The sequence below is a fragment of the Oryx dammah genome, unplaced genomic scaffold (assembly GCF_014754425.2).
Source record: "Oryx dammah isolate SB20612 unplaced genomic scaffold, SCBI_Odam_1.1 HiC_scaffold_9, whole genome shotgun sequence".
Lineage (NCBI taxonomy): Eukaryota > Metazoa > Chordata > Mammalia > Artiodactyla > Bovidae > Oryx > Oryx dammah.
This window is the reverse complement of record NW_024070193.1, coordinates 3,536,424-3,560,811: the sequence shown is the minus strand read 5'-3', so window position 1 is coordinate 3,560,811 and position 24,388 is coordinate 3,536,424. Positions and strand designations below refer to the sequence as shown.

Genomic DNA, 24,388 nt, shown 5'->3' with positions numbered 1-24,388 from the left:
GAGGTAGTGTGTGTGTATGTATATATAAGGCACGTGTGTGAGTGTGTGTCTTGGTCGCTTAGTCGTGTACAACTCTGCAACTCCAGAGACTGTAGCCTGTGAGGCTTCTGGAATGGGTTGCCATCTCCTTCTCCAGGGCGTCTTCCTGACCTAGGGATCAAATCCATGTCTCTATGTCTCCTGCATTGCCACGTGGGTTCTTTACCATCTGAGCCATCGGGGAAGCCTATATAATGTATAATATATATATTTTATAAAATTTATGAATTTTTGCCTAGCTAAAACAATTTATAACATTTTGATTCCACTTGTTTTACTTAGTTTGAATAGAATGCTAGATTTCTAATTTATATTCACATAAAACTTTGATATAGTTCTATGTATTTTGGCATTTAGTATTACTGATAAAAGTAAAGAAATTTACTATCTTACTGACTGAAAAAAAATTTGAATGAGGCTTGAAACTTCCAATCCAATTCTGAGAATATAAAGAAATACTATGCTGCAAAAAAAGAAAAAAATCCAGGAAATTAAAAAGTGATACAGTATTATTAACTCAAGTACACATTTTGTTCAAATTTCACAAAATTTAATGCTGCTGCTGCTGCTGCTAAGTCGCTTCAGTCATGTCCGACTCTGTGAGACCCCATGGATGGCAGCCCACTAGGCTCCCCCGTCCCTGGGATTCTCCAGGCAAGAACACTGAGTGGGTTGCCATTTCCTTCTCTAATGAGTGAAAGTGAAAAGTGAAAGTGAAGTTGCTAGTGTCTATTATTTCTTTTCATACCCTATTCAAGACTCCATATTGTATTCAATTGCTTTGAGCAGCTTCAGTTGCATGCAACAAATTCTGATAATTCTCTCTTCATTTTTATTCTATTACAAATAGTTTCTAATTTTCCTTGTTATGGCTTCTTAGATACACCCATCATTTAAAAGTAGACATTTAATTTCCAAATACATGGGATTTTGTTTAAAGTATCTTTAATACTAATTTCTCATTTTTATATTAATTTCTCATTTAACTGCTTTCTTCTCTGCAATTACCCTCTGTTTTTTTTCAGTCTTTTATTGAGACATTTGATGGCTAAGTTGTGCTTGAAAATATGTGGATTATTTTCAAATATCTTTTGATATTGATTTCTAACATAATGCCATAGTGATAAGAGAACAGACTCCATATGATTTTAATACATTTAGACCATGAGACTTTTGCACCTTGTTTTGTGTCCCTGGATATGTTCCAGTGTCTCCCAGTTTACAGTCTATGGGAACTTACATAGAAATTGTAAGTTCCTACAAATTCTGTTGTTGTGTAAAAATTGTATACATCTAATTATGTTGAATCGGTTCACAGTGCTTTTCAGGTCTACTATATCCTTCTGTTTCTCTGTATATTCATTCTATTAATTTTTGAGTGTTTGATACTGAAACTTCAACTAAAATCTTACATTTATCTGCTTAAAAAAATAATTGTAATACACAGTGGAACTATATGTAACCTTCTGTATTTTCCAAGTCTCCTGTAAATGCATTATCATACTTTCATAATTTAAAAAATTGAAAACAACAACAAAGACAAAAGTAGAGGTAGTAAGTTCAGTTCAGTTCAGTCGCTCAGTCATGTCCGACTCTTTGCGACCCCATGAATTGCAGCACGGCAGGCCTCCCTGTCCATCACCAACTCCCACAGTCTACCCAAACCCATGTCCATCGAGGTAGTAAAATGATCCCTTGATAAATTAAAAAAAAAAAAAAAGAAAAGCTCCTGTTGATGCCAACTCTGTTAATCCAAGGACCATAGTTCTAATAGGAGGGGAAGTTTCTGGAAACTTTTAAAAATGTATTTATCTTGTCTATTCACCCAGACAGATAGATCTTAGTAGAGAGGTACTATGTCTCATTTTTCTTAGCATATATACCCTATACAGAGGTGTTCAATAAACATCTGTGGATTTACCAATCTGCAGTCTCTAGATACTCTAGATAATCCCTAGAACCATCCTGATTTTCAAATTCAAACACTGAGACATTTGATGTTGAAAAAGCACTTGGTCACTGGAATTAGGCTCACAGGAACAGAGGCAGGGAAGAATCTGAGAGAAAACTTACCTCATAACCAGTGAGAATATAATACACAGAAAAAATAATACATACAATTGGATGCTTATTCCTTGTTTAAGCTCAAAGGTCATTAAAATGCAATCTTAACTGGACTTCAAATTCAGGTACAAACTATGAAAGAAGACACACATTTTCAGGCGTGTGTGTGTCTATGTGTGTATATACACACACAATATACATATATATTATTATATATTAATACAGCTATTATTATATAATAGTAATTTTAAAATAAATGATTATTACATATAATAATTATAGTAATAATTAACTAAAAAGGTATATAATGAGCTTGATATCACTTTTTAGTGGAACAGAAACATTTTTCAATGATTCTTTAATGTACAATTAATCTCAAGGCCTCAGGCACCCAATGAAAACACATTTCAAGCAAAAAAAAAGAGAAACACCCTCCAATTTTCCCATCAACCTGGTTAGTGATAAGATCCCCAAATTCTATTGCCCACAATTACGCTACAGAAATTCAGAAGAATCGGCTGTGTATCAAGGCTGCCTATTTTAAGCCCCCCTTTAGATTTCCAATTATTGAAACTCCATAATTCAAATGGGACCAAAATTCTTAAATTTTACTGGGAGGCTATACTTTGACTTCCTATTCAAGCACCAAGAAAATAATACCAGGCATGTATGACACCTGCTCACAGAATACTATGTAGGTAGCTTAAACAGTGAGACAAATTTACTAAAATCAACCTTTAGAACAAAAAACACCTTTTAAAGTCACTGAGCTTGTCATAAGCAGGCATCTGCTTCTTAACTCATAGAAACTTTTCAATAAAACCACTCAGCAATATTTAACTGAGATGTTTTTAACAAACATAGACACCTTAAAAGAAGACAGACTGCAAGTCTGAGAACTGCTGTTAAGCACCGAAACACAGAAGCACAGAACTGTTGTCAAGCACTAGACTCAAACTGGGTTCATGAGTTTTAATAAATCAACATTATTACTTCAGAGAAAACAGTTGGGAGGCAGTCCATAGGAAAATGGCCTCTACTACTTTCATCAGAAGTCTAGTCTCCAGAGTAACGTAAATTTTGTGGTTCATGCCAGGCAGGTCTTCCTAGAGAATAACACTAGCCAAGGAGAGTTTCAAATCTCAAGCCACTGAAGCAGTTATAAACACATACCCATTCAAATGAGTATCTTCCTACCTGTACCTAACTGGTAGTTAGACCCAAAACAAATGCCCTCAACAGGGTAGGAGAGCAGGAGCGTGTATAGAAGGATCAGATTCTTGCATAAAAAATGAAGCACTGATTTCTTTCTCGTTTCTCCCCTCCTTTTCCTGGCCTTTCTTCAGGACTCATCCTTTGTGAAGTTTTCTCCAATAACTTTAACTCTCACTAATCATTACATCTACTGAATGCCTGAAACACTAGTCTCAACTAATTATTCTAGATTCCTTTTTGTTAACTGTTTTATGTTTTCGTTTTGTCTCTCAAATTAGTCTTTAGTTCCTTGTAAGGTGGGTACAACTGCCTAGCCCCTAGAGGGAGCTAATTATTAATATTACTACTAATAAAATAATAATAATAGGAGGTAATATAACGGAGTGGCAATAATGGAGTCAAATAGGCCTCAGTTCAAATTCTAGTCCTACCATTTGAATGTGAACACATTACTTACTTTCTCTAAGCCTCAGTTTGGTGGTAAAAATTTGACAAGAGATCTATTCGAACACCTAGTACAAGGTTTGTCATATAACAATGCTAAGAAAGCTTAGATGCCTTTCCTTCCCACTTAATAAGCACCTGTTGATTCTGAACTGAGTTAGAATAATTCTCATAGGGTACTGCCAATGGCACCACTGTACACTCTCTGACCTTCCCCAGTATACCCTTCCTTGTGCCTTTGTCATTTCCTTACAAAGGTCCCTTTAGATTTTCTACTCTGCTGTCCTAAGAAAAAACCAACTACACAAGTCACCCAAGTGACTATTCAGAATGGTCGTGCTTACAGGCCAGCAGGAGAGCATCTCTACATCTACATCTCACTTTCATCACCCCCATGCCAGCACTCTCTCCCTGTAGGTCTCCCAGTAAGAAAATGGTAGAGAAAACCACAGAAGCAGTCAGAAGAGGAAATGGAGATAAATAGCTCAGTGGTCCCTCTGTGCCTGCCTCTTGGGAGGAAAGACTTAGGTCTAGTTTCCAACCCCAACTCTAGTGAGGAAAGGAAAAACCACCAACAAACAAGCTGCCCCCCCTGCCCCCCGCCAAAAAAAAAAAAAAAAAAAAAACGAAACCCTTTCCATGGTCCAGAAGAAAAAGCAACCCCTTTCCCTCACCTCTTCATTTCTTCAAGCCCTTCACCAGTCAATTCCACTATCACCTCCCAACCCAACCATGCGCCCCTGGGTCAATTTCCTCCTCCATAAATTAGAACTTCTTTTAACGAATTTGTCTTAAACAGAACTCATTCATGCTTTTATCAACTAGAGGTCACATAGTCCCCCAACCTTCACCATTCCGGGTTGGAATATCCCTTTTAAAAAATAGAAAAGAATAAAAGAAGAAGAAAAAAAATTTTAAGTTCCCTATCTACTGCATTAAGGCAGATCTCTTTTTATTTGTGATCCTTTAATGATCCAGAATATTTTACCTCGGTCATCATCCTATCGACTGGAAAAAGCCACCATCACTTCCACCCCAAAACTCATACCCCCTTCCAAAAAAGATTTTATTAAGCCACATATCCCAACTCCTACCCGCCGCCCCCCCCCCCACACACACACACGCACACACCTGGGGCCGCACAAAATACAAGAAGCGTACTATTCTTAAACGACTTCCCCATGCTGTACAGGTCCGTGTACACCTGGGCTGCCACATCTGTGGTCAACCTTGATGTCAATACTGACATCAGCCTTCAACCGACCGGGTGAAAAATTACCTTTGCCCTCTCCACCTCACCACCCCGCCCCTCAAAATACCTATTTTAATTCCTTACTCGCCCCCCACCGCCCGGCTTCATAAAGCAGAACTCATTTTATTGGCCTTCAATGTCCCTCCGGGGCTTTGGGACCTTTTTCGCCTCAGCTTTTGATGTATAGAGGCAGAAAAGTCTGTCCCCTCCGCGACCCCTCAGAAAGAAGAGAAAAAAAAGCCACTACGTCTTACGACTCTTCTCTGTTGGATAAAGTAGCTCCAGCCTATTACGAGGGGTCTGAGTCAACTGAGGGGCGGTTTTGCCTCGGCCCTCACCTTTCGGGGCCGATCAGTGCCTCCCCGCCCCTCCGCAAGCGCGCTCGCAGGACCTGTCCTCACCGCGGGGCCCCAGACCCTGCCTCTCGTCGCTGCGACACCGCCCTGGGCCCCGGAGCAGCTCCCGCGCGGCCCCCGCGCCCCCAGCCCGGAGCGGCCGGGCACCTACCAGTCGGCGTGCGGCTCGTCGACGACCAGCAGCAGCTTGGCCTTCCTGGCGGCGGCGGGCGCGGGCGCGGGCGCGTCCACCAGCCCCGCCGAGGCTGCGGTCTGCTTCACCGCCTGGGACAGCGAGCTGAAGAAGCTGCTGCCCACCGACGGCGCCGGGGTCGGCTGCGGCGCGGGCTGCGGCGCGGGCGCCTGGGCGGGCGGCGGCCTCCGCTCGGGGCCGGGTGAGGCGGCCGGGGGCGCCGACGAGGCCGAGGCCGCGCCCGGGCCGGGGGGCGGCGGCGGCGGCTGCTGGGGCTCCGGCCGCTGCAGGTCGGTCATGTAGCCATTGGGCAGGTTGGCGATGAAGCTGCTGTCCGACAGCCGGCGCCGCAGGAAGTTCATCATCTGGCTGAGAGGCTGGGGGCGCGCGGGGCGGCGGGGCCGGGCGGCGCAGAGGGCGAGACGCAGGCGGCGGCGAGGGGCTGAGGCGGCGAGGCGGCTGAGGTGGCCCAAGCTCAGTGCGCGGCGCGCGAGCCCAGCAGACAGCCGCGGAGGACTGGGCCCGGCGGGCGGGGCGGCGCGAGGCTCGGCGCCAGGGAGCGGGCGGGGCCGGGGGCGGGGCCACGGGTCGCCACGCCCCTCTCCGCAGAGCCGGCACCGCCCCTGACTCGCCGCCAGTGCCGCGGGCGGGAGTCTCCGGTCTGCGGGGTCTGGGGACTTGGGGTCTGCGGGGTCTGGGGACTTGGGGTCTGCGGGGTCTGAGGGCTCGAGGTCCGCGGAGTGCCTGGGCTCCTGCGACCTGGGCGCGGCTCTGTGGGGAGGGCATGGAAGCCAGTCCTGCTCCCCAAGAAGTGGATAAGGGGAGCCGAGAGCCCCTACCCCTTTTTTGACTGGGGTAGAAAAGAACCGTGTCCCACCCGAGACGAGGCGAGGGAAACTGTCCCCACTGGGAGCGAAGAGAAATGTCAGCTTCCCCACCCGGAGGTGAGAGAGGAGCCATTTCTCTCCCGCGCGGACACGCATATGCACACACACACACACACACACACACACACACACGCATATGCACACACACACACACACACACACACACACAAAGGCGAGAATGAGAAAGAAAAGAACTACCTCCCTTCCCGAAGCAGGGAAAAAGTGCCATCTCCCCAACCCCCAGGTGAGGAAAGGAATAATGCGCCCCCAGTAACACACACACACACTATGGTGAGAATCCCTTGCTCAATGCTGGAAGAGAAAGTCACCCCCCAACACACACCCTAAGGTGACAAGACCTCGTGAGAAAGCCAAGAGTCATCTCCACTTTGAGGAGTAAGGGGGTGGGAGACAGGCCCTCTGCACCTATCTTAGAAGGGTGTGTGAGATGCACTTTCAGCACCTGCACCCCAGAGCATGTATCCTCTCTTCCGTCTCTTCCATAAGAGAGAGGAAAGGTGAGAGGCTGGAGATGCCCCTCCCCCAGGAGGAGCCCCCCAAAGTGAGACATCTAAGACTCCCCCACCCCTTCTCTATCCTTGCTAACAGGTATTGGTACATCCTGTGTTGTACCAAGAAAGTCTCTTGTTTAAGATGGATGTCTTTTTTCCAGTTCATTTATTGGCCAGATCTGCCTTGACCTCCATGAAGTTTTTCTGATAAGAGCCTTCCCATGGACATTCCCTAAATCTTGTATGCCTCCCACCCCCAGACCTTTGTTTTCACCTCTCAGGAGGTATACTTAATCCCCACATTGAATTGGAGCAGGCCGCGGCAGATACACATTACATTCAGACCACTCTGAGTGATGTGTGACCTTTGGCAAAATCAGACCCCCCAGCCTATTTTCCTTACCTAGTAAAAGGGGATCACACTTTACAAAAGTGTTACACAGAGCCAGTGAGATCATGTATGTAAAGCACCTGGCACACAGTAAGTATTCTAGGAGTGGTGGCCGGATTCTTATTCTTATTGGAACTCCATGCTCAGTAAGTTAAGTATATACTGGACTGAATGGAATCACTGAGCAGCTTGGCGCTAATGTTGGCAGGCAGTCCTTGCTTCCTACATCCCAGCTGGCACTCAGCTTGGGAGCTGGAGATGCACAGTCTAGCCCTGAGCCAGAGACCCAGTGATGCCTGAGAGGTCTTCGGTCAACTGTAGTAATACAGCGGTCCTCCCGTCTCCTCCCTGCCTTTCCTGATAGCTCAGTTGGTAAAGAATCCACCTGCAATGTGGAAGACCTGGGTTTGATTCCTGGGTCGGGAAGATCTGCTGGAGAAGGGACAGGCTACCCACTCCAGTATTCTGGCCTGGAGAACATGGGGTCACAAAGGGTCGCAAAGAGTAGGACACGACTGAGCAACTTTCACCCATCTCCCTAATGACGTGATTAGAAAGTGGCCCCTGTTTGTGAGTTCATCGTCCATGTGGGCTAGAGGAAAGAGTAGGGAGGATCAATCGCCACAATAAGATGTGAGAAACACTGTAATACAACAAGGGATTCATTCTGCCTGTGAGGCTTAGGGATGGCTTCTCAGAGGAGGTGGCATTTGTGATGGGTCTCGAGGCAGCTGTAAGAGTTTACCAGCAGAGAAGTGGAGAAAGCACGCAGACGGAAGTCCTGGAGGAATGTGCCTTGATGACTCCTCCAGGAAGCCTTTCCTCAGTCCCCACATTGGGCTGTGTTTCATTGCCTGTGCTTGGATTCATCAGAGTCCCTGAAGAAATGATAACAAAATATTCTGGTGACTAGAATATAAGCATCTCAAGGATAGGGTTGGATCGTGGTCAGCTTTGGACCCCAGCATCAAGCACACTGCCTGATACATAGCAAGGACTCTGCTATTTTACAATCCAACTGTACCCAAGTTAGTTCTTGAGTCTGTTGGAGAATAAAACTGCTGCTAAGTTGCTTCAGCCGTGGCCGACTCTGTGCAACCCCATAGATGGCAGCCCACCACCAGGCTCCACCATCCCTGGGATTCTCCAGGCAAAAACACTGGAGTGGGTTGCCATTTCCTTCTCCATGGAGAATAAAACTAGTAAGTCACTAATATGTTAGGTAAATAAACTTTGATTAATATATTGTCCTTCCTAGAAGTACTGTTTTAGAAAGTGAGGGGAAACTTTTCAAAGGCATGAATCTCTAATCATGGGATTTCAGACACTGCATCACTTTTTTTGGGTGTGTGTGGATGAGTGGATTATATTTCTTTTCATATTTCACTAGGTAATTCCCCCTAATCATTAAGCTTGTCTGTCAGTTCAGTTCAGTTCAGTTCCGTCACCCAGTCATGCCCAACTCTTTGCGACCCCATGAATTGCTTGCAGTGCGTATATACTATTAAAAAATCAACCAGTTAACAAACATGTTTTGAGAACCTGATACACACAAAGCACGATACTAGGCACTGGAGGGTAGAGGAGATTCAAGGCTGAAGAAAATACAAGTTGAGTCCATAAGGAGACAACTTTGAAACAGGTGAACACATAACTAACAATAGCAGAGAAGTCTGTGTGTGACCTTTCAATATCTGTTCAAAGGACTGATTCTGAAGCTCCAAAACTGACCACCTGATGCAAAGAGCCAACTCACTGGAAAAGACCCTGATGCTGGGAAAGACTGAGGGCGAAGGAGAAGGTGATAACAGAGGATAAAATGGTTGGATGGCATCACCACCTCAATGGACGTGTTTGAACAAACTCCAAGAGATGGGGAAGTACAGGAAAGCCTGGTATGCTACAGACCACAGGGTTGCAAACAGCTGGACATGACCTAGCAACTGAACAACAACAACAACTGTGTGTGACCAGAAAGCGGAGCAGGCAGTGAGTGTCAAAGGAGCCAGAGGAAGAAGAGATCTCTGGGATAGAAGAGATTTCACAGGGGAGGGCTTATAAAGTGGGTAGAATTCAGATAACCAGGACAGACTGGAGGAGACAACCAAGACAGAGGAGATGGCAAGAGCAAAGTCAGGGATGATGCCCTGGGTAAGTCATAGGAATGTATAGATCTATTCCTTGGTGGCAAAGACCTTCCCTGTATTAACATTACACTCCTTAAGCCTGAGAATAGCACCTGGCATGTGGAATGCACTCAAATGTCTGTAGAGTTGCTCTGAGGGGCTGTAGTTATGCATATATTTATTTTGTTAGTGTCTATCCAGCTATTTTTTTAATTTTAAAATATCTTTATTTATTATTTGGCTATGCCATGTCTGTGGCACTTGGGATCTTCTGTCTTCTTTGTGGCGTGCAGAATCTTTAGCTGTGGCATGTAAACTCATAGGTGAGGCATGTGGGATCTAGTTCCCTGAGCAGGAATCGAACCCAGGCCCCCTGCATTAGGAGCACAGAGTCTTAGCCACTGGACCACCAGGGAAGTCCCTATCCAGCTACTTCTTTAGATGGCAATCCCAGTGAGGAATTCTGTCTCCTAGTTCTCTTAGAATGATCTGCAAAGCCTCATATAATATCCTACACACAGAAAGTTTCCCAGTCTTGAGTGCTAGATCAAAATGTTCCCAGAGAATTGCTTACCTAGAGAGTTCTTCACTGATACAATGGAGGCCCACAAGACCAGTAAAAATATGTATTAAACATTCCACTCATTCACAATTGTCTTCTGGCTGGTTTTAATAAGATATTACTCTTGCAGAAGAACAGACTACTTTCTTATGATTGGGCATGAGAGGTTATTAATCAGTTGAATAAGGTCAGAAGATTTTCATTTGTTGGCACAACTGTAAATCGCATTTGCTTAAACCAACATCTTCTGTGTTCCTCTGAGTCCTTGCCAAGAAGTGTCTTTGCAGCGTGCAAAGACGCTGCATTATAAATGGGCTGGGGTTTTTCATGAGCTGTGATTCAAAGTTTTCCCTTATCCTTACCTGTGGATCTAGGATCCGGATGCAAGGAGAACACAGTGCTCTTCTCCTGTCTTGTGTGTTAGTCACTCAGCCATGTCTGACTCTTCGCAACCACATGGATTGGAGCCCACCAGGCTCCTCTGTCCACGGGATTCTCCAGGCAAGCATACTGGAGTGGGTTGCCATTTCCTTCTCCAGGGGATCTGCCCAACCCAGGAATTGAACCCAGGTCTCCAGTACTGGCAGAAAGACTCTTGACCGTCTGAGCTACCAGTGCCTTTCCTTTGGAACTGAAGGAGGAGCAGGATTAAGAAATGCTGTAAAATAGAAAATGCTGGTGCACTTAGGCCCTTTTCTGCCTGTCTTCCTCTGAAACCAACCAGCACCTTTCCTCATCTGCAGGGGGAAGGCATTTGTCCCAGAGTAATTGGTGAGGAAGGAAGGAGGTGGGGGGTGTCTCCCCCATCTTTCTTAATCATTCAGGGATTGACTAAACCAACTGTCAGAATCTTGGATGTCTCTTCCAAGCCTGGAAGCCTGGGACTCTTTGAGGTCCTTCCCTGTGTAATCTTTATCTTCCCACTGAATTGTAAACACAAGCAAACATCTGGCGACCGCAGATGAAAAGAATCCTGCTAAAATCAGGAACCAATTTAAATGCTTTACCGCCTCTTGAATTTCTCTCTTCCCCTTGAGCAACAGTGCAGTGGATAAGGCTCACAGGCAGCCAGGCTGGCTACAGGAGTGTTCTGCAGGCACAGCTCAAAAAACTGAGCTTAAAGGCAAACCTTGGTGCACTGTCTCGGTTCCTCCGAAACACGGAAGTTTGTTGGAACGTAGGTATTATCCTTGTCCCTCCCTCATGCCTTAGCATCTGGGACCCCATTCAGACCCAGCTGCCCTAAGGCGAGGTAGACTTTGGGTTCAGAAAGTATAATAGGTCCTTGTCCTGGCTCTGTCACTCACTGGCTTTGCAGTTTTCAACAAGCTGCTTAGCAACCTGGGCCTCTTTTGTAAACCGGAAGGAACAGGTCTTCCTTGGGCCTCTCATGAGATAACACGGGAAAACTTTGAAGGTGACAAAGCTTTACTGGAAGAGGCATCATGATTGCCTCCCATACTATCTTGTGACCTGTCATTTGGAGAACCTGATTGAACTGAGGGTTTGTCATCTGCATTCCAGTAGGCCTTTGTGACCATCAGCCCTGTGGATGCCCTCCTCCTCCACCCCGGCGCAGAAGACAGCCATGTCCCCATCTTTGAATTTTCTGAAGGTAGCTCATTGGCTGGGGCCACTTTGCTGTATTTAGGAATCTCTCAAATATAAGTTCAACTCCTAAACCTGCCTCATGGTAGCTGTGTCCTTCTGAAGAAGTCCCTCAGCCTCAGTTTCCTGATCTGTAGAAGAATGGCAATAATTATCACAACGACCTTGAAGGACAATTTGGAGGCCTAAATAAGATCAAGTGTGTGAGTGTATTTTATCAGCTGTAAAGCACTGTGCAAATGTTAGCTATTAATATTTCTGATGCCAGGGGAATCATAGAACTTGCCACTAGCACAACTAAAATGCAAAATAAGACCTCCTCTCATATATACGTATCACCACGTTACACAGCCAAGGGAATTCATAGAGGACACAGGGCGCACCTCTGCAGCTCCTCCCGGGCTGAGTTATAGCTGCCAAAATAAAGGTGACAAGCACTTTCACTTTGATGACTTCTGCCTTTCTGGATGACCTTGAAGAAGGACCTTCACTTCCGTCTCCAGGCTTCTATTTCCTGGGCTGGAAAAGATGAAGGAGAGGGAACTAAGCTGGGTGATCCCCAAGGTCTGCTGCTGCGAGATTCTCTGGGCGGGGCCCCTCGGGGGGGAAGGAAGCACCTGACGTCACCAGGCTGAGCCAGGGAACGCAGGGACAGGGGCGAAACACTGGCAGATGGCTTCAGGAAGAGAGGGAAGCTGGGGCACCCAGAAGCAACACAGGTGGCATGAATTCTAATTCCAAGTCTGCCCCTGACTTAAGGGAGTCAGAGATGGTCCCCTCGCCAAGTCTCCATCTCTCTGACAGTACTGGGGACATAATAATAACTGCAACTGATCAGATGCTGACCGGATACCAGAAACTGCCCATGTGTCATCTCATTTAACCTCTCATAATGGTGTTAAATATCCCCCTTTTGCCAACGAAGCTATTAGACTTCAGAGAGGGTACGCTAACTAACGTGAGATCTTAGAACTAAAAAGTTACAAAGCTGTAAGTCAGATCTGGTTGTGTGTGAGGCCCATGAGATTCTGCATTAGGGTGTATCGACAGGCATCTTTAGAAGGGTGGCGTTCATCAGCAGCTTGCCTATTAAACACATTTATTGGAAGCCATAGAAAAAATAATAGGCCTCTTGGACTCTCCTCATCTCCTTTTGCCCAAATTCCTGCAGTCATAGGAGGCTCGGAATCCTGTATAAACATTCCTGCTCCAGGAACAAGCTGGCCTCAAGCAAGAAGAATCTAGCTGATGAGACACCCCTCCCCCCCATACACCCCACTCCTACTCCCACCAAGCTTGGACCACAGCTCCCCACAGAGCAGCTCTGGCCTCTTGTGGGATGCGGGTGTATTGGCTGTTGCCATGGTGATAGAGGAACATTTCTGTTTCTGTCATGCACACAGGAGCAGCACAGAGTGGGTTTTCCCTGCCTGGGAAACTCAGAGAATTCATCAGAGGTTGTTTTGCAGCAGCATCTGCACACCACTTCACAGATAAGTAAAAGAGCATCCCTTCCACTTAGCATTTAACCCCATCCCAGGGACAGAGCTGAGCCTTCTGTACCAACTGCACGCAGGAGGCCACCCCTTCTCTCTACCTCTGGTACAGCTCCTCTTCAAGGAGGTGCCTTCCAGGTGGTAGGACGAGATATTTACAAGAGGCCAGTAAATGAGCTGTTTACAGAAATAGTGGGCAGTTCTTGACTCCTCATCCTGCTCCACCGCTCTCGGACCGTGGATCAATTAGATTGTTAGTGTCAGATCCAAGTGGTTTATCCTTTGCCTCAGCCACCTATTAGCCAGGTAGCCTCCTGCAATTTCTTTAATGAGACTCAGTTTATTGATATGTAAAGTGGGATTAATCATTCTTTGCTGAGTTACTGAAGAAAATTAAGAGATTATGTATAAAATGTGCCCAATACAGTGTCTGGCACATGGTAAGTACATGTTCATGATAGCAATTATTTCTTAAAAAAAAAAAAAAGAGTGTAATGAAACTTATGTTCCAGTTTGGAAACAGACCAATATTTGAATCCGTGGCTTACCACTTAATAGCTATATGATATTCTGCAGTCAGTTTTTTTTTTTTTTTTGAGTCTCCCATTTCTTGAAGAGGTCAGGATGCAATTCATAGACTCTGTGAAGATTTTATTTTGAAAGTATGGTTATAATATCTCTGCTGAGAACCTGAGGATTTGGGCCAGGAAAAAAAAAAAAAGACATCCTCTTGTTTACTGGTGAGATGGCATGAGGCATTAATGCCTTACTCCTTAATGTAAATATCTGTACATTGAGAAGAACATTTCCCACCCCCACCTTGACACCACATTGTACAAGTTCCTGCATGGCTGTCCCCAGGGAAAGTTTCCTCGGTGCCAAGGCCAGCTCTGAGCAGATGGCCCCATTTCTTCTTCTCTTGAAAACAACCAGCTCCAGGGATTGGAGAAAAACAGAGTCATAGTCCAAGGTCAAACACTTGACTGTCATTTTCATGAATATGATTCAGCCTGAAACCCCATCGGCATTCTCTCTCCATCCCCTCCCTTTCACCGTGAACATCTGCAGGATACTGCCAGGACTAGAGGCCCTCTCAAGGGCTGGAGACACCTGGCTGGCTTGCTTGTCTCCCATTCCTGATCAGGAGTCAGTCAATATTTCTATTTCTTGGTTTTTATCTTCTCTCTACACTGCCACTGTCAAGAGAATGTCTTTTCTCATCTCCAAAATAGCATCTGGTCCATTTGAAGCAGGCTAGCAGCAGGCTATCTGCCAGCACCCTCATTTCTTGGAAGATGGAAGGCATTCCCTATCCAATTATCTAAAAGTCCCCTTGCCTGGTGATTCAGCCAAACCCTTCATCAAGAGCCAGTCCTGGGTATCCCAAAGTCACCTTGAATGGATAGATTGTAATTCAAGGCTTCACACATTGCCTTGAATTCTTACAACTCTACAGAGTAAGAATCACAGAGTCATTTAAACAAATGAGAGAAAAGAGGCTCAGAGAGGGGAAGGGACTTCCCCAAGGTCACACAGCCCATCACAGAAGAGCTGAGATTCAGACTCTAATTCCCAGCTCTAGGAGGAAGTGTTGAACACTCACCTGCCAATTGCTTTTCCTGCAAGCCACAGTGAGTGCTTTGGAAAGTGCTCGAGTATATTAGAGAGCGTGACAGCCAAGGGTTTCAGAGAATAAGCTTCTCTGTCATGTATAGTGTGCCCCCCAAGCCTGTGCTCAAGCTGTTCCCTCTGTTTGGGATACACTTCCCCAGGCCTGGTGGAACAACCATAGGCTTTGCAGAAGACGGAGCTGTTCTGGAATCCTTTATGATCTCAGGCAATTTATCCAATCTGTCTGAGGTTTTCTTCCTCTGTAAAGTAGGATTGTCTGCCTCACAGTTTTCTCATGAGGATTCCAGCTAAAAGGGCCTAGTGAGGTACCTGGCAGTTCGCAAGAGCTAGTGATTATAACCAGCCCTTCCCAATGAGGTCAGACACCACTGTCTCTATGAAGACTTCCCTGACTACACCTCCCTCCTCCATGCCCTAACATTCATTCAATTTTTTTTCTTTCATCATTCAACAAATATTTGAAATACATAAAGAATTCAATCACAGTACTCAGCACACAAAACTGTAAGTATTGGGTCATCATATTCTGTTTCCCTCATTCGACTGGGAGCTTTCTGAGGGCAAAGGTTTCAACTGAGTCATTTCTGAAACCGGAATGCCTAGTTCAGGGCCTAGGAGGAAGGGAAAGGGAAAAGAAAGAAAAAGGAAAGACAGAAGGAAAAGAAAATAAGGCACAGATCTGCTTAGGACCACGTGCTCGCCCGAAACGCCTGTCCCTGTGTCCACGCAGACAGGAAAGGCACCTGGTCCCTCCAGCCTGTCTGAGAGCCCTTCCCGGTTCCTTCATCCTCCATCGACAGGAGCCAGCAACAGGATGAGAATATCAATGACCGCCTGAGTAGGAGGCCTCGGATGAGCCCGGCATTCAGAGAGTGGGGAAGGCGGCGGGAAGGCGCAGCTGCTGAAAGGAAAATTCCGTCTGTGCCGCCGCTGGGGACAGACAGCGGTCCCAGGCCTGGAAACGGCGCGTGGGGGCTGCAGGCGGCGCCCCGCCCACCTCCGCTACCTGCGCTGCAGCCTCGGCGACCGCAGCCGGCGCCGCAGGTGGGGGAGGCGGCCAGCATCTCTCCTGGAAGGCAGGAGGCTCGCTCCTGTGGGGTGGAGTGTGCTGAGCCCCAGAGCTGGCGCTGGGAGCCCCGAGCCCTGGGCAAAAGCGTCAGAGAGAGGAGAGGAAGAGGAGGGAAGGGTCTTCTTCCTCGCTGCTCCCCAGGCAGTGCCCCGGGTGCTGGTGATTTAGTCGCTTCAGTTGTGTCTGACCCTTTGCGGCCCCCAGCACTATAGGCCACCAGGCTCCTCTGTCCACGGGATTCTCCAGGCTAGAATGCTGGAGTGGGGTGTCATTTCCTTCTCCAGGGGAATCTTCCTGACCCAGGGATGGAAGCTGCGTCTCCTGCATTGCAGGCAGACTATCTTGCATTGTAAACGGATTCCTTACCTCTGCGCCCCCAGGGAAGCCCCCAGGCAGTGCCCCTGCCCACCACCAAATCATCCCCCGAACTTCTAAAACATTTCATTTTAATCCCACATCCTTTCTCCGCAAAGGGTCAAGCCAACGGATATCCGGGCACCCATGTTTCTCCACACTGCCTGACAAGCTCATCTCCCTTGCACACTGCCTGACAAGCTCATCTCCCTTGAGCGTCCTTGAACAGCTCTACAGCCATACAGTATTTAACTTCTTTCTGGTCCCCACACAAGTCATGCTTTGTCATACGCTGACACTATTCTTCCCTCCAGGAATGCACTCTGCCCATCCTTTGCTGTATGGGGTTAGTTGCCCAGACGCACACCATGACACTAGGATTTGAGCACAAATGATAACCCACTCCAGTATTCCTGCCTGGAGAGTCCCATGGACAGAGGACCCTGAAGGGCTACGGTCCATGGGATCACAGTCAGACACGACTGAAGCAACTTAGCATGCAAGCATGCAGTTGGTTGGAGAGGCGATCCCAGGATCCAGTGGGGACGTGGACAAGCAGGACAGAAAGGGAAGGAAGCAGAGAAGCTGTGTGTCAGGGAGCAAGTTACCCTTTGAGCAACTGGGGCCCAATCCACTGAGCAGTATTGTAGAACACATTTTGGAGCTGTCCCACGAGGTGGGTGAGAATTAGGGCATTTATCCCACCCCAGATTGCTGGAGCACTGTTTCTGGGAACATTAACTGCCACTGACACCCCTTTCCCACCCCTGACATCCTGCCCTGGGCAAGAGCCAGGCCCAGCCCCCACCAGTGCTAGCTCTCAGGTAAAGCCCAGAGGTCCTAGCACCCTCTGCCACCCTCGCTGAACTGGTTAACTACTCCTCACCTTTTAAGGCCTAGCTCAAAAGCCAGACTACCGCTGTTGCTGTTTAGTCGCTCAGTCGTGTCTGACTCTTTGGGGATGCTCTGGACTGTAGTCCACCAGTCTCCTCTGTCCAGGGGATTCCCCAGGCAATAATACTGGAGTGGGTTGTCATTTCCTTCTCTAGGGGATCTTCCCTACCCAGGGATCGAACCCACATCTCCTGCTTGGCAGGTAGATTCTTTACCACTGAGCCTCGAGGGTATGTATGGATGTGAGAGTTGGACTATGAAGAAAGTTGAGCGCTGAATAACTGATGCTTTTGAACTGTGGTGTTGGAAAAGACTCTTTAGAGTCCCTTGGACTGCAAGGAGATCCAACCAGTCCATCCTAAAGGAAATCAATCCTGAATATTCATTGGAAGGACTGGTGCTGAAGCTGAAACTCCAATACTTTGGCCACCTGATGTGAAGAGCTGACTCATTTGAAAAGACCCTGATGCTGGGAAAGACTGAAGGCGAGAGGAAAAGGGGATGACAGAGGATGAGATGGTTGGATGGCATCACTGATGCGATGGACTTGAGTTTGAGTAGGCTCTGGGAGTTGGTGATGGACAGGGAAGCCTGGTGTGCTGCAGTCCATGGGGTCACAGAGAGTCGGACATGACTGAGCGACTGAACTGAACTGATCTGAGCCACGTGGGAAGCCCAAACCCAAGTAAATTCCACAGCCCCCTCCTCTACATTCCTGTGGCATGTTGAACATAAGTCTATTGACTATTTGTCCTTATTCATTAGAGTGACTTTCTGCCTATCTTCCCTACTGGATGGTGGGACTTGTAGCTTTATTCATTTTTGTGTCCTCAACTCCCAGCACCAGATGGCACATAGATAATAGATGTTCATTGAATACCAGTGATGGTCAAGAATACTAATGAACATTGACGAATTCCAATACCAGACTGATTCAGTTTTCCTGGGAGGACACCTGACACCCTATCGCCTTTTGCAATTTGAGGAAAAAATAGCGTCGCATCTTTAGAACATGTAATATTGAATACTGCCTCAGTTTCCTCCAGGTGATCAATTGTTAAGGCACCAAAGATAAGTTTATCCAAACAGTTTCAGACTGAAGCAACATAAACTTTACTTTGCGATCTTCTCCTCTGTCCCAGCGGATGAAAAGGCGTTGGATTCATACACATTTGTAATTGTTTATGACGTACATAACATCATCAACTTATCTGAGTACCCATGGCTCCCATCCTAAAGGCACTTAGCTGTGTGGGTAGGGCATTCCCTCTGCCAGAACACTCAGATTCCAAAGGGTCTGGGTCTTGACTATAGGCTGGTGGAAGGAACTGGACCTGAGTTGGCAACACCTGGAGTTGTTGCCGAGTTCCAACAACTGGAACCCAAGTCAGATGTGAAGTTTCCCAAGATAACTTGCAGCAATACTGCCAGAGTGGACATTTACAACTGTAGCTAAAATGGCATCTAGTTAGGAAATATGATGGAAGGGGAAAATATTTATAATAGCAATAAAAATGTAGATTATCCATCCACTCAATATGCCAGCAAATTCGGAAAACTCAGCAGTGGCCACAGGACTGGAAAAGGTCAGTTTTCTTTCCAATCCCAAAGAAAGGCAATGCCAAAGAATGCTCAAACGACCACACAATTGCACTCGTCTCACACACTAGTAAAGTAATGCTCAAAATTCTCCAAGCCAGGCTTCAGCAGTAAATGAACTGTGAACTTCCACATGCTCAAGCTGGATTTAGAAAAGGCAGAGGAACCAGAGATCAAATTGCTAACATCCATTGGATCATTGAAAAATCAAGAGAATTCCAGAAAAACATCTATTTCTGCTTTATTGACTATGCCAAACCTTTGACTGTGTGGATCACAAAAAACTGTGGAAAATTCTTAAAGAGAAGGGAATACCAGACCACCTGACCTGCGTCTTGGGAAATCTGTATGCAGGTCAGGAAGCAACAGTTAGAACTGGACATGGAACAGACTGGTTCCAAATAGGAAAAGGAGTACGTCAAGGCTGTATATTGTCACTCTGTTTATTTAACTTCTGTGCAGAGTACATCCTGAGAAACGCTGGGCTGGAATCAAGATTGCCGGGAGAAATATCAATAACCTCAGATATGCAGATGACACCACACTTAATGGCAGAAAGTGAAGAAGAAGTAGAGAGCCTCTTGATGAAAGTGAAAAAGGAGAGTGAAAAAATTGGCTTAAAACTCAGCGTTCAGAAAACTAAGATCATGGCATCTGGTCCCATCACTCCATGGCAAATAGATGGGGAAACAGTGACAGAATTTTTTTGGGGGGGCCTCCAAAATCACTGCAGATGGTGACGGCAGCCATGAAATTAAAAGATGCTTGCTCCTTGGAAGGAAAGTTATGACCAGCTTAGATAGCATATTAAAAAGCAGAGACATTAGTTTGTCAACAAAGGTCCATCTAGTCAAACCTATGGTTTTTCCAGTAGTCATGTATAGATACAAGAGTTGGGCTATAAAGAAAACTGAGTGCCGAAGAATTGATGCTTTTGAATTGCGATGTTGGAGGAGATTCTTGAGAGTCCCTTGGACTTCAAGGAGATCCAACCAGTCCATCTTAAAGGAAATCAGTCCTGACTATTCATTGGAAGGACTGATGCTGAAGCTGAAACTCCAATACTTTGGCCACCTGATGCAAAGAACTGACTCATTTGAAAAGACCCTGATGCTGGGAAAGATTGAAGGCAGGAGGAAAAGGGGATGACAGAGAATGAGATGGTTGGATGGCATCACCGACTCAACGGACATGGGTTTGAGTAAACTCCTGGAGTTGGTGATAGACAGGGAGGCCTGGAGTGCTGCAGTCCATGGGGTCACAAAGAGTCAGACACACTGAGCAACTGAACAACTGAACTGATCCATCCATTAACTTAACAAGATGCATTGAAATTCTATTTGAAAAATTAACATTCCTGAGAGACATCAAAGAACACTTAAAAAAAGAAAGTTATATCTTTTAAAAAACATATTTATTCATTTATCTGACTGCATCAGGTCTTGGCTGTGGCTTGTGGCATCTTAGTTGTGTCATGTGGGATCTTTCATTGTGATGCCTGGGCTCCATAGTTGTGGCACATGGGCTTAGTTGCTCTGTGGCCTGGGGGATCTTAGTTCCTTGACCAGGAATTAAACCCATGCCCCCTGCACTGCAAATCAGACTCTCAACCACTGGACTGCCAGGAAAGTCCCAGAAAGTTACATCTTTTTCTTAAATAGGATGACTCAACTCATAAAGAAGTCATTTCTCCCTAAATTAATCTGTAAATTTAGTGCAATTCCAATAGAAAAAAAAAACAATAGTTTTTGGGGTCCTAGAGATGGGGAGAACTAGAGAGATGAATTCTGAAATTCACATGGAAAAGTAAACAATCAGGAATAGCCAGGAGAATTCTGAAGGGAAGAGTAGAAAGAAAGGGACTGGGTCTCCCAGCTACTAAAACATGATATTAAGCTGCAGTAATTTAAACAGTGTGGTACTTGCATCAAGAGACAAGCATATCCATAACATGAAGCTCAGAAGTAAATATATTGAGAGATCTAGCACAGAATAAATGGGGCATTTCAAATCAGTAAGGAACAAAGTTTATTCAATAAACATTGTTGGAATAACTGGCTTGTTATTATGAAAAACTTAAATTGAATCCATATCTCATTATAGCAAAAAGTTTTCAGATGGATCAAACCCAGAACAGTAATAGAAGAAAACGAAGGGAATTTTGTTTTATAATCTTGGAGTGAGGTATAGCTGTCTGAGAATGGCGTATCCCAGTCATAAAAGTTAAAAATTGACAGATTTGACTGCCACAATGTTTCTCCATGGAAAAAACCTTCACATTTTCAAAAGGCAAAAGACTGGGAAAATACTGGCAATTCATACCACAGGCATAGGACTAGTTCCCTTCATATATTAGAAGTTTCTATAATACATATCAATAAGGAAAAAAAACTATAAAAAACTATAAAACTAAAAAACTAAAAAAACTATAGAGAAGGTGGTAATAGGCATGAAAGAAAGAAAATACAAATGACTTCTAAACCTCATCATAATAAGAGGCTGGGTAATGTGGAAACAACACTTGTATGCTCTTTTGTGTCTCTAAATTTTGTACCATTTGGCTGTATTACCCAGTTTAAAAAACAAAACAAAACAAAACTGAGCTCAAAAAAAAGGGGGACAAACAAAAACTAATTTAAAATAATACTCAATAAGACTCTGGGTATTAGTTAAAAAGACCACTGTGAGCATCAAAGTCTTATGTGGGAAAATGAGTAATAAAGTTGATAACTGAGAGAGTTTAAATTAAAAGCAAGGGTGGAGGGGGAGTATAGTAGGGTGCTCCGTCTGGACTTGAACTTGGTACTCAAGGTCCAGATCTGTTTTGTGCTAGCTGTGTGACTTTGACTTCATCTTATGACCTTCAGTTTTCTCCTCTGTGAAATGGGAACAATCATAGATATTTTGAGGTTCAAAGAGGAAGTGCACAAAAAATGCTCAGGACAATGTCTGGTATACAGTAGATGCGTGAAGGGCACTTTGCATGTGCTCAGAGGAGAGTGGATGTGACAGCTTAGTTAGTGGTTGCCCAGAATCAGGATAAGTACAGAGTGCTAGATCTCTGACACCTTCAACTTGTCTGCTGTTGGGCTATGTCTGCACTCCACTGACAGTCACAAAGTCACCTCCTTTTATCTCAAAAGATCCAAATGCCCTAAATCCCTTTCTGTAGTTATTTTATTTCCCGAAGCCTCTGATATCCATGAATTACAGATTTCTGTTGCCCTACGCGGTACTCTCTGGCCCTGAGTTCTCCTGGAAAATTCCATTAAGGCTCCAGGGACACTAATCTATCATTGTGGCTCAACTCAGTTCACGGTAAGAATTCAATGTGTGCCTTTTACCCTGTGCATCGGCCATTCTACCCCAGGACTTTTCAATAAGACCATCTCACCCACTCATCATATTCCTGCCAGACCTTAAAAGCAAGCTCTCTGATCTATCTGCCTCCCAGGTCTGAACCCCTGGCTCCATTCCCGGATCTCGATCCCTGCCTCTGGCTCCTTCTAGATTTTTGTATCTTGTGTCTCCCCTGACATTTAGACCTTAGGGTTCCTAAATTATTTGTTATCTGAATAGCCGTTATAGTTGTTAAATACCTCCATCACTGCCCCTGCCCAAGGGGAACCCAGATAAGGCTAGCAGAATTGGGAAGAAGATACAAATTTGCCTGTAACTCCTTCCCACACCATCTCAGGGCCCTTGGCCCAGATTAATGACGCTGTTATCCTCTGGGCATTTTCCATAAAGCTTCTCTTTGCGTTGACAATCATCAGCACCCTTAAGACACCAGCTGATTAGGTTTACGAATGCTTCTTTCCAATCCTTTTTGCCAAAGAATTCTGATTTTGGATTTTCCAAAGAGTTCTGAAAATCTGCAATGCCTTCAAGACCCTGTGGAAATTTTTTATTGTATTATCATCTGGTATCCTCTTCTCCAACCTTTTCTTGGAGAAAAATCCAATAATCCATAATCCATCCACATGGCTGCCATGTGTTCACGTGACTCACTCTCTTGACCACAGTTCATTGATTTACCTGGCTCAGGCCAAGTCAATTAGTCTTTCTCTTGGAGATTAAAACTAAAGAAAGAAAAAACTGAATTAAAGAACAATAGTCTATGGTGGGTAGAAATTCTACGGTGAAATACAAGACTTACCCCCAAACTTTTTATTATTTATGTTAGTTCATCTTTTGAAAAGTGTGCCAAGTGGGATTGGACATAGAAGAGATTCCTTAGGGAAACACCCATGGAGAATAGTGGGGAGTGAGCAGGAGCAGGACAGGGAGAGCCTGGGCTGCAGTGCAGGCCTGACCCATGGAGAGAGCCAGGGAAGGAGAGACGGCTGGTTAGGAAGGTCTCTGACTACCGCATAGCTCTAAGAATGTTTGGGCCAGACCTATGGGGAGTCACTAAGCCAAAGTTGCCCAATAGAGTATTGATCCAATATTGACCCCCCACCTGCTCAGTTACTGCCTAGAAACATTCTAGGGGAAACGTGGCCTCAGCAAAATGCAATTGTGGGTCCAGGGCTGAACATCGAGGCCTTTCAGTCACCCCTGCTTCCCACCGCAGGCTCTCTTGAAGGAGTCTCTCCATCCAGTCCTTTGAGAAGCAGCACATATTTAACAAATTAAATGTTCAAGGAATTTAGCAGGCAAGTTACCAATGACAAACCTAGACGGGATTTTAAAAAGCAGAGACATCACTTTGCTGACAAAGGTCCATCTAGTCAAAGCTATGGTTTTTCCAGTAGTCATGTATGGATGTAGGAGCTGAACCATAAAGAAAGCTAATCACCGAAGAATTGATGTTTTTGAACTGTGGTGTTGGAAAAGACTCTTGCAAGTCCCTTGGACTGCAAGGAGAGCAAACCAGTCAATCCTAAAGGAAATCAACCCTGAATATTTATTGGAAGGACTGATACTGAAGCTGAAGTTCCAATACTTTGGCCACCTGATGCAAACAGCCAACTCATTGAAAAGACCTTGATGCTGGGAAAGATTGAGGGCAGGAGGAGATGAGGGCAAACAGAGGATGAGATGGTTGGATGGCATCATTGACTCAATGGACATGAATCTGAGCAAACTCCAGGAGACAGTGAAGAACAGGGAAGCCTGGCATGCTACAGTCTGTGAGGTCGCAGAGGGAAAGACATGACTGAGCAACTGAACAACAGTATAGGTTTCTTAGAGTCATTCTCTTCCCACTCTGTGTCATCCACGAAAAAGCACTCATTGTCTCTCTTTTAAAACCTGAAGTTCTCTTTCAATGTGTTCTTTAAAGTTATGCTCTGATAAACTTGGATCTCTAACTGGAAGCTCTCTGGCTGGAAAAACATTTTCTTGGTTAGCAACTTCCAAACTAGCTGTCAGAAAATGTGGTAATTGGAGAAAAAATGAGTTTGAGGCATTCGTGCAATCACACCATTACATAAACTGTTTCTTTCTCCTGCTGCTTCACCCAGAGGTGAGAAAGGACCCTTCCAGGAAAAGGACCTTAGCAGGGGCTTCTCTGGCCAAACAAGAATTTGAAAGACAACTGAGTCTGCTCCACTAATGACCAAAAAGCAGGAGAGGGAAATGAACCAGAGGAGCTATTGTGAGTTGAGAACTCTCTAGAAGGACAAAATGGCAACCCACTCCAGTGCTGTTCCCTGGAAAATCCCATGGACAGGGTAGCCTGGGGTCACAGAGTAGTCACAGAAAATCCCAT

The 24,388-nt window shown here is 45.5% G+C and overlaps 1 protein-coding gene across 1 annotated transcript in view; it reads right to left on the bottom strand.

Moving 5' to 3' along the window:
* Positions 1-5,934, bottom strand: part of SYN2 (synapsin II) — a 154,975-nt gene extending 149,041 nt beyond the window's left edge. Inside the window, exon 1 of the mRNA XM_040246702.1 lies at positions 5,522-5,934. Within this exon, the coding sequence (XP_040102636.1) occupies positions 5,522-5,907 (386 nt within the window). The 5' untranslated portion in view covers positions 5,908-5,934. The remainder of the gene's footprint in view (positions 1-5,521) is intronic.
* Positions 5,935-24,388: the final 18,454 nt, after the last annotated feature.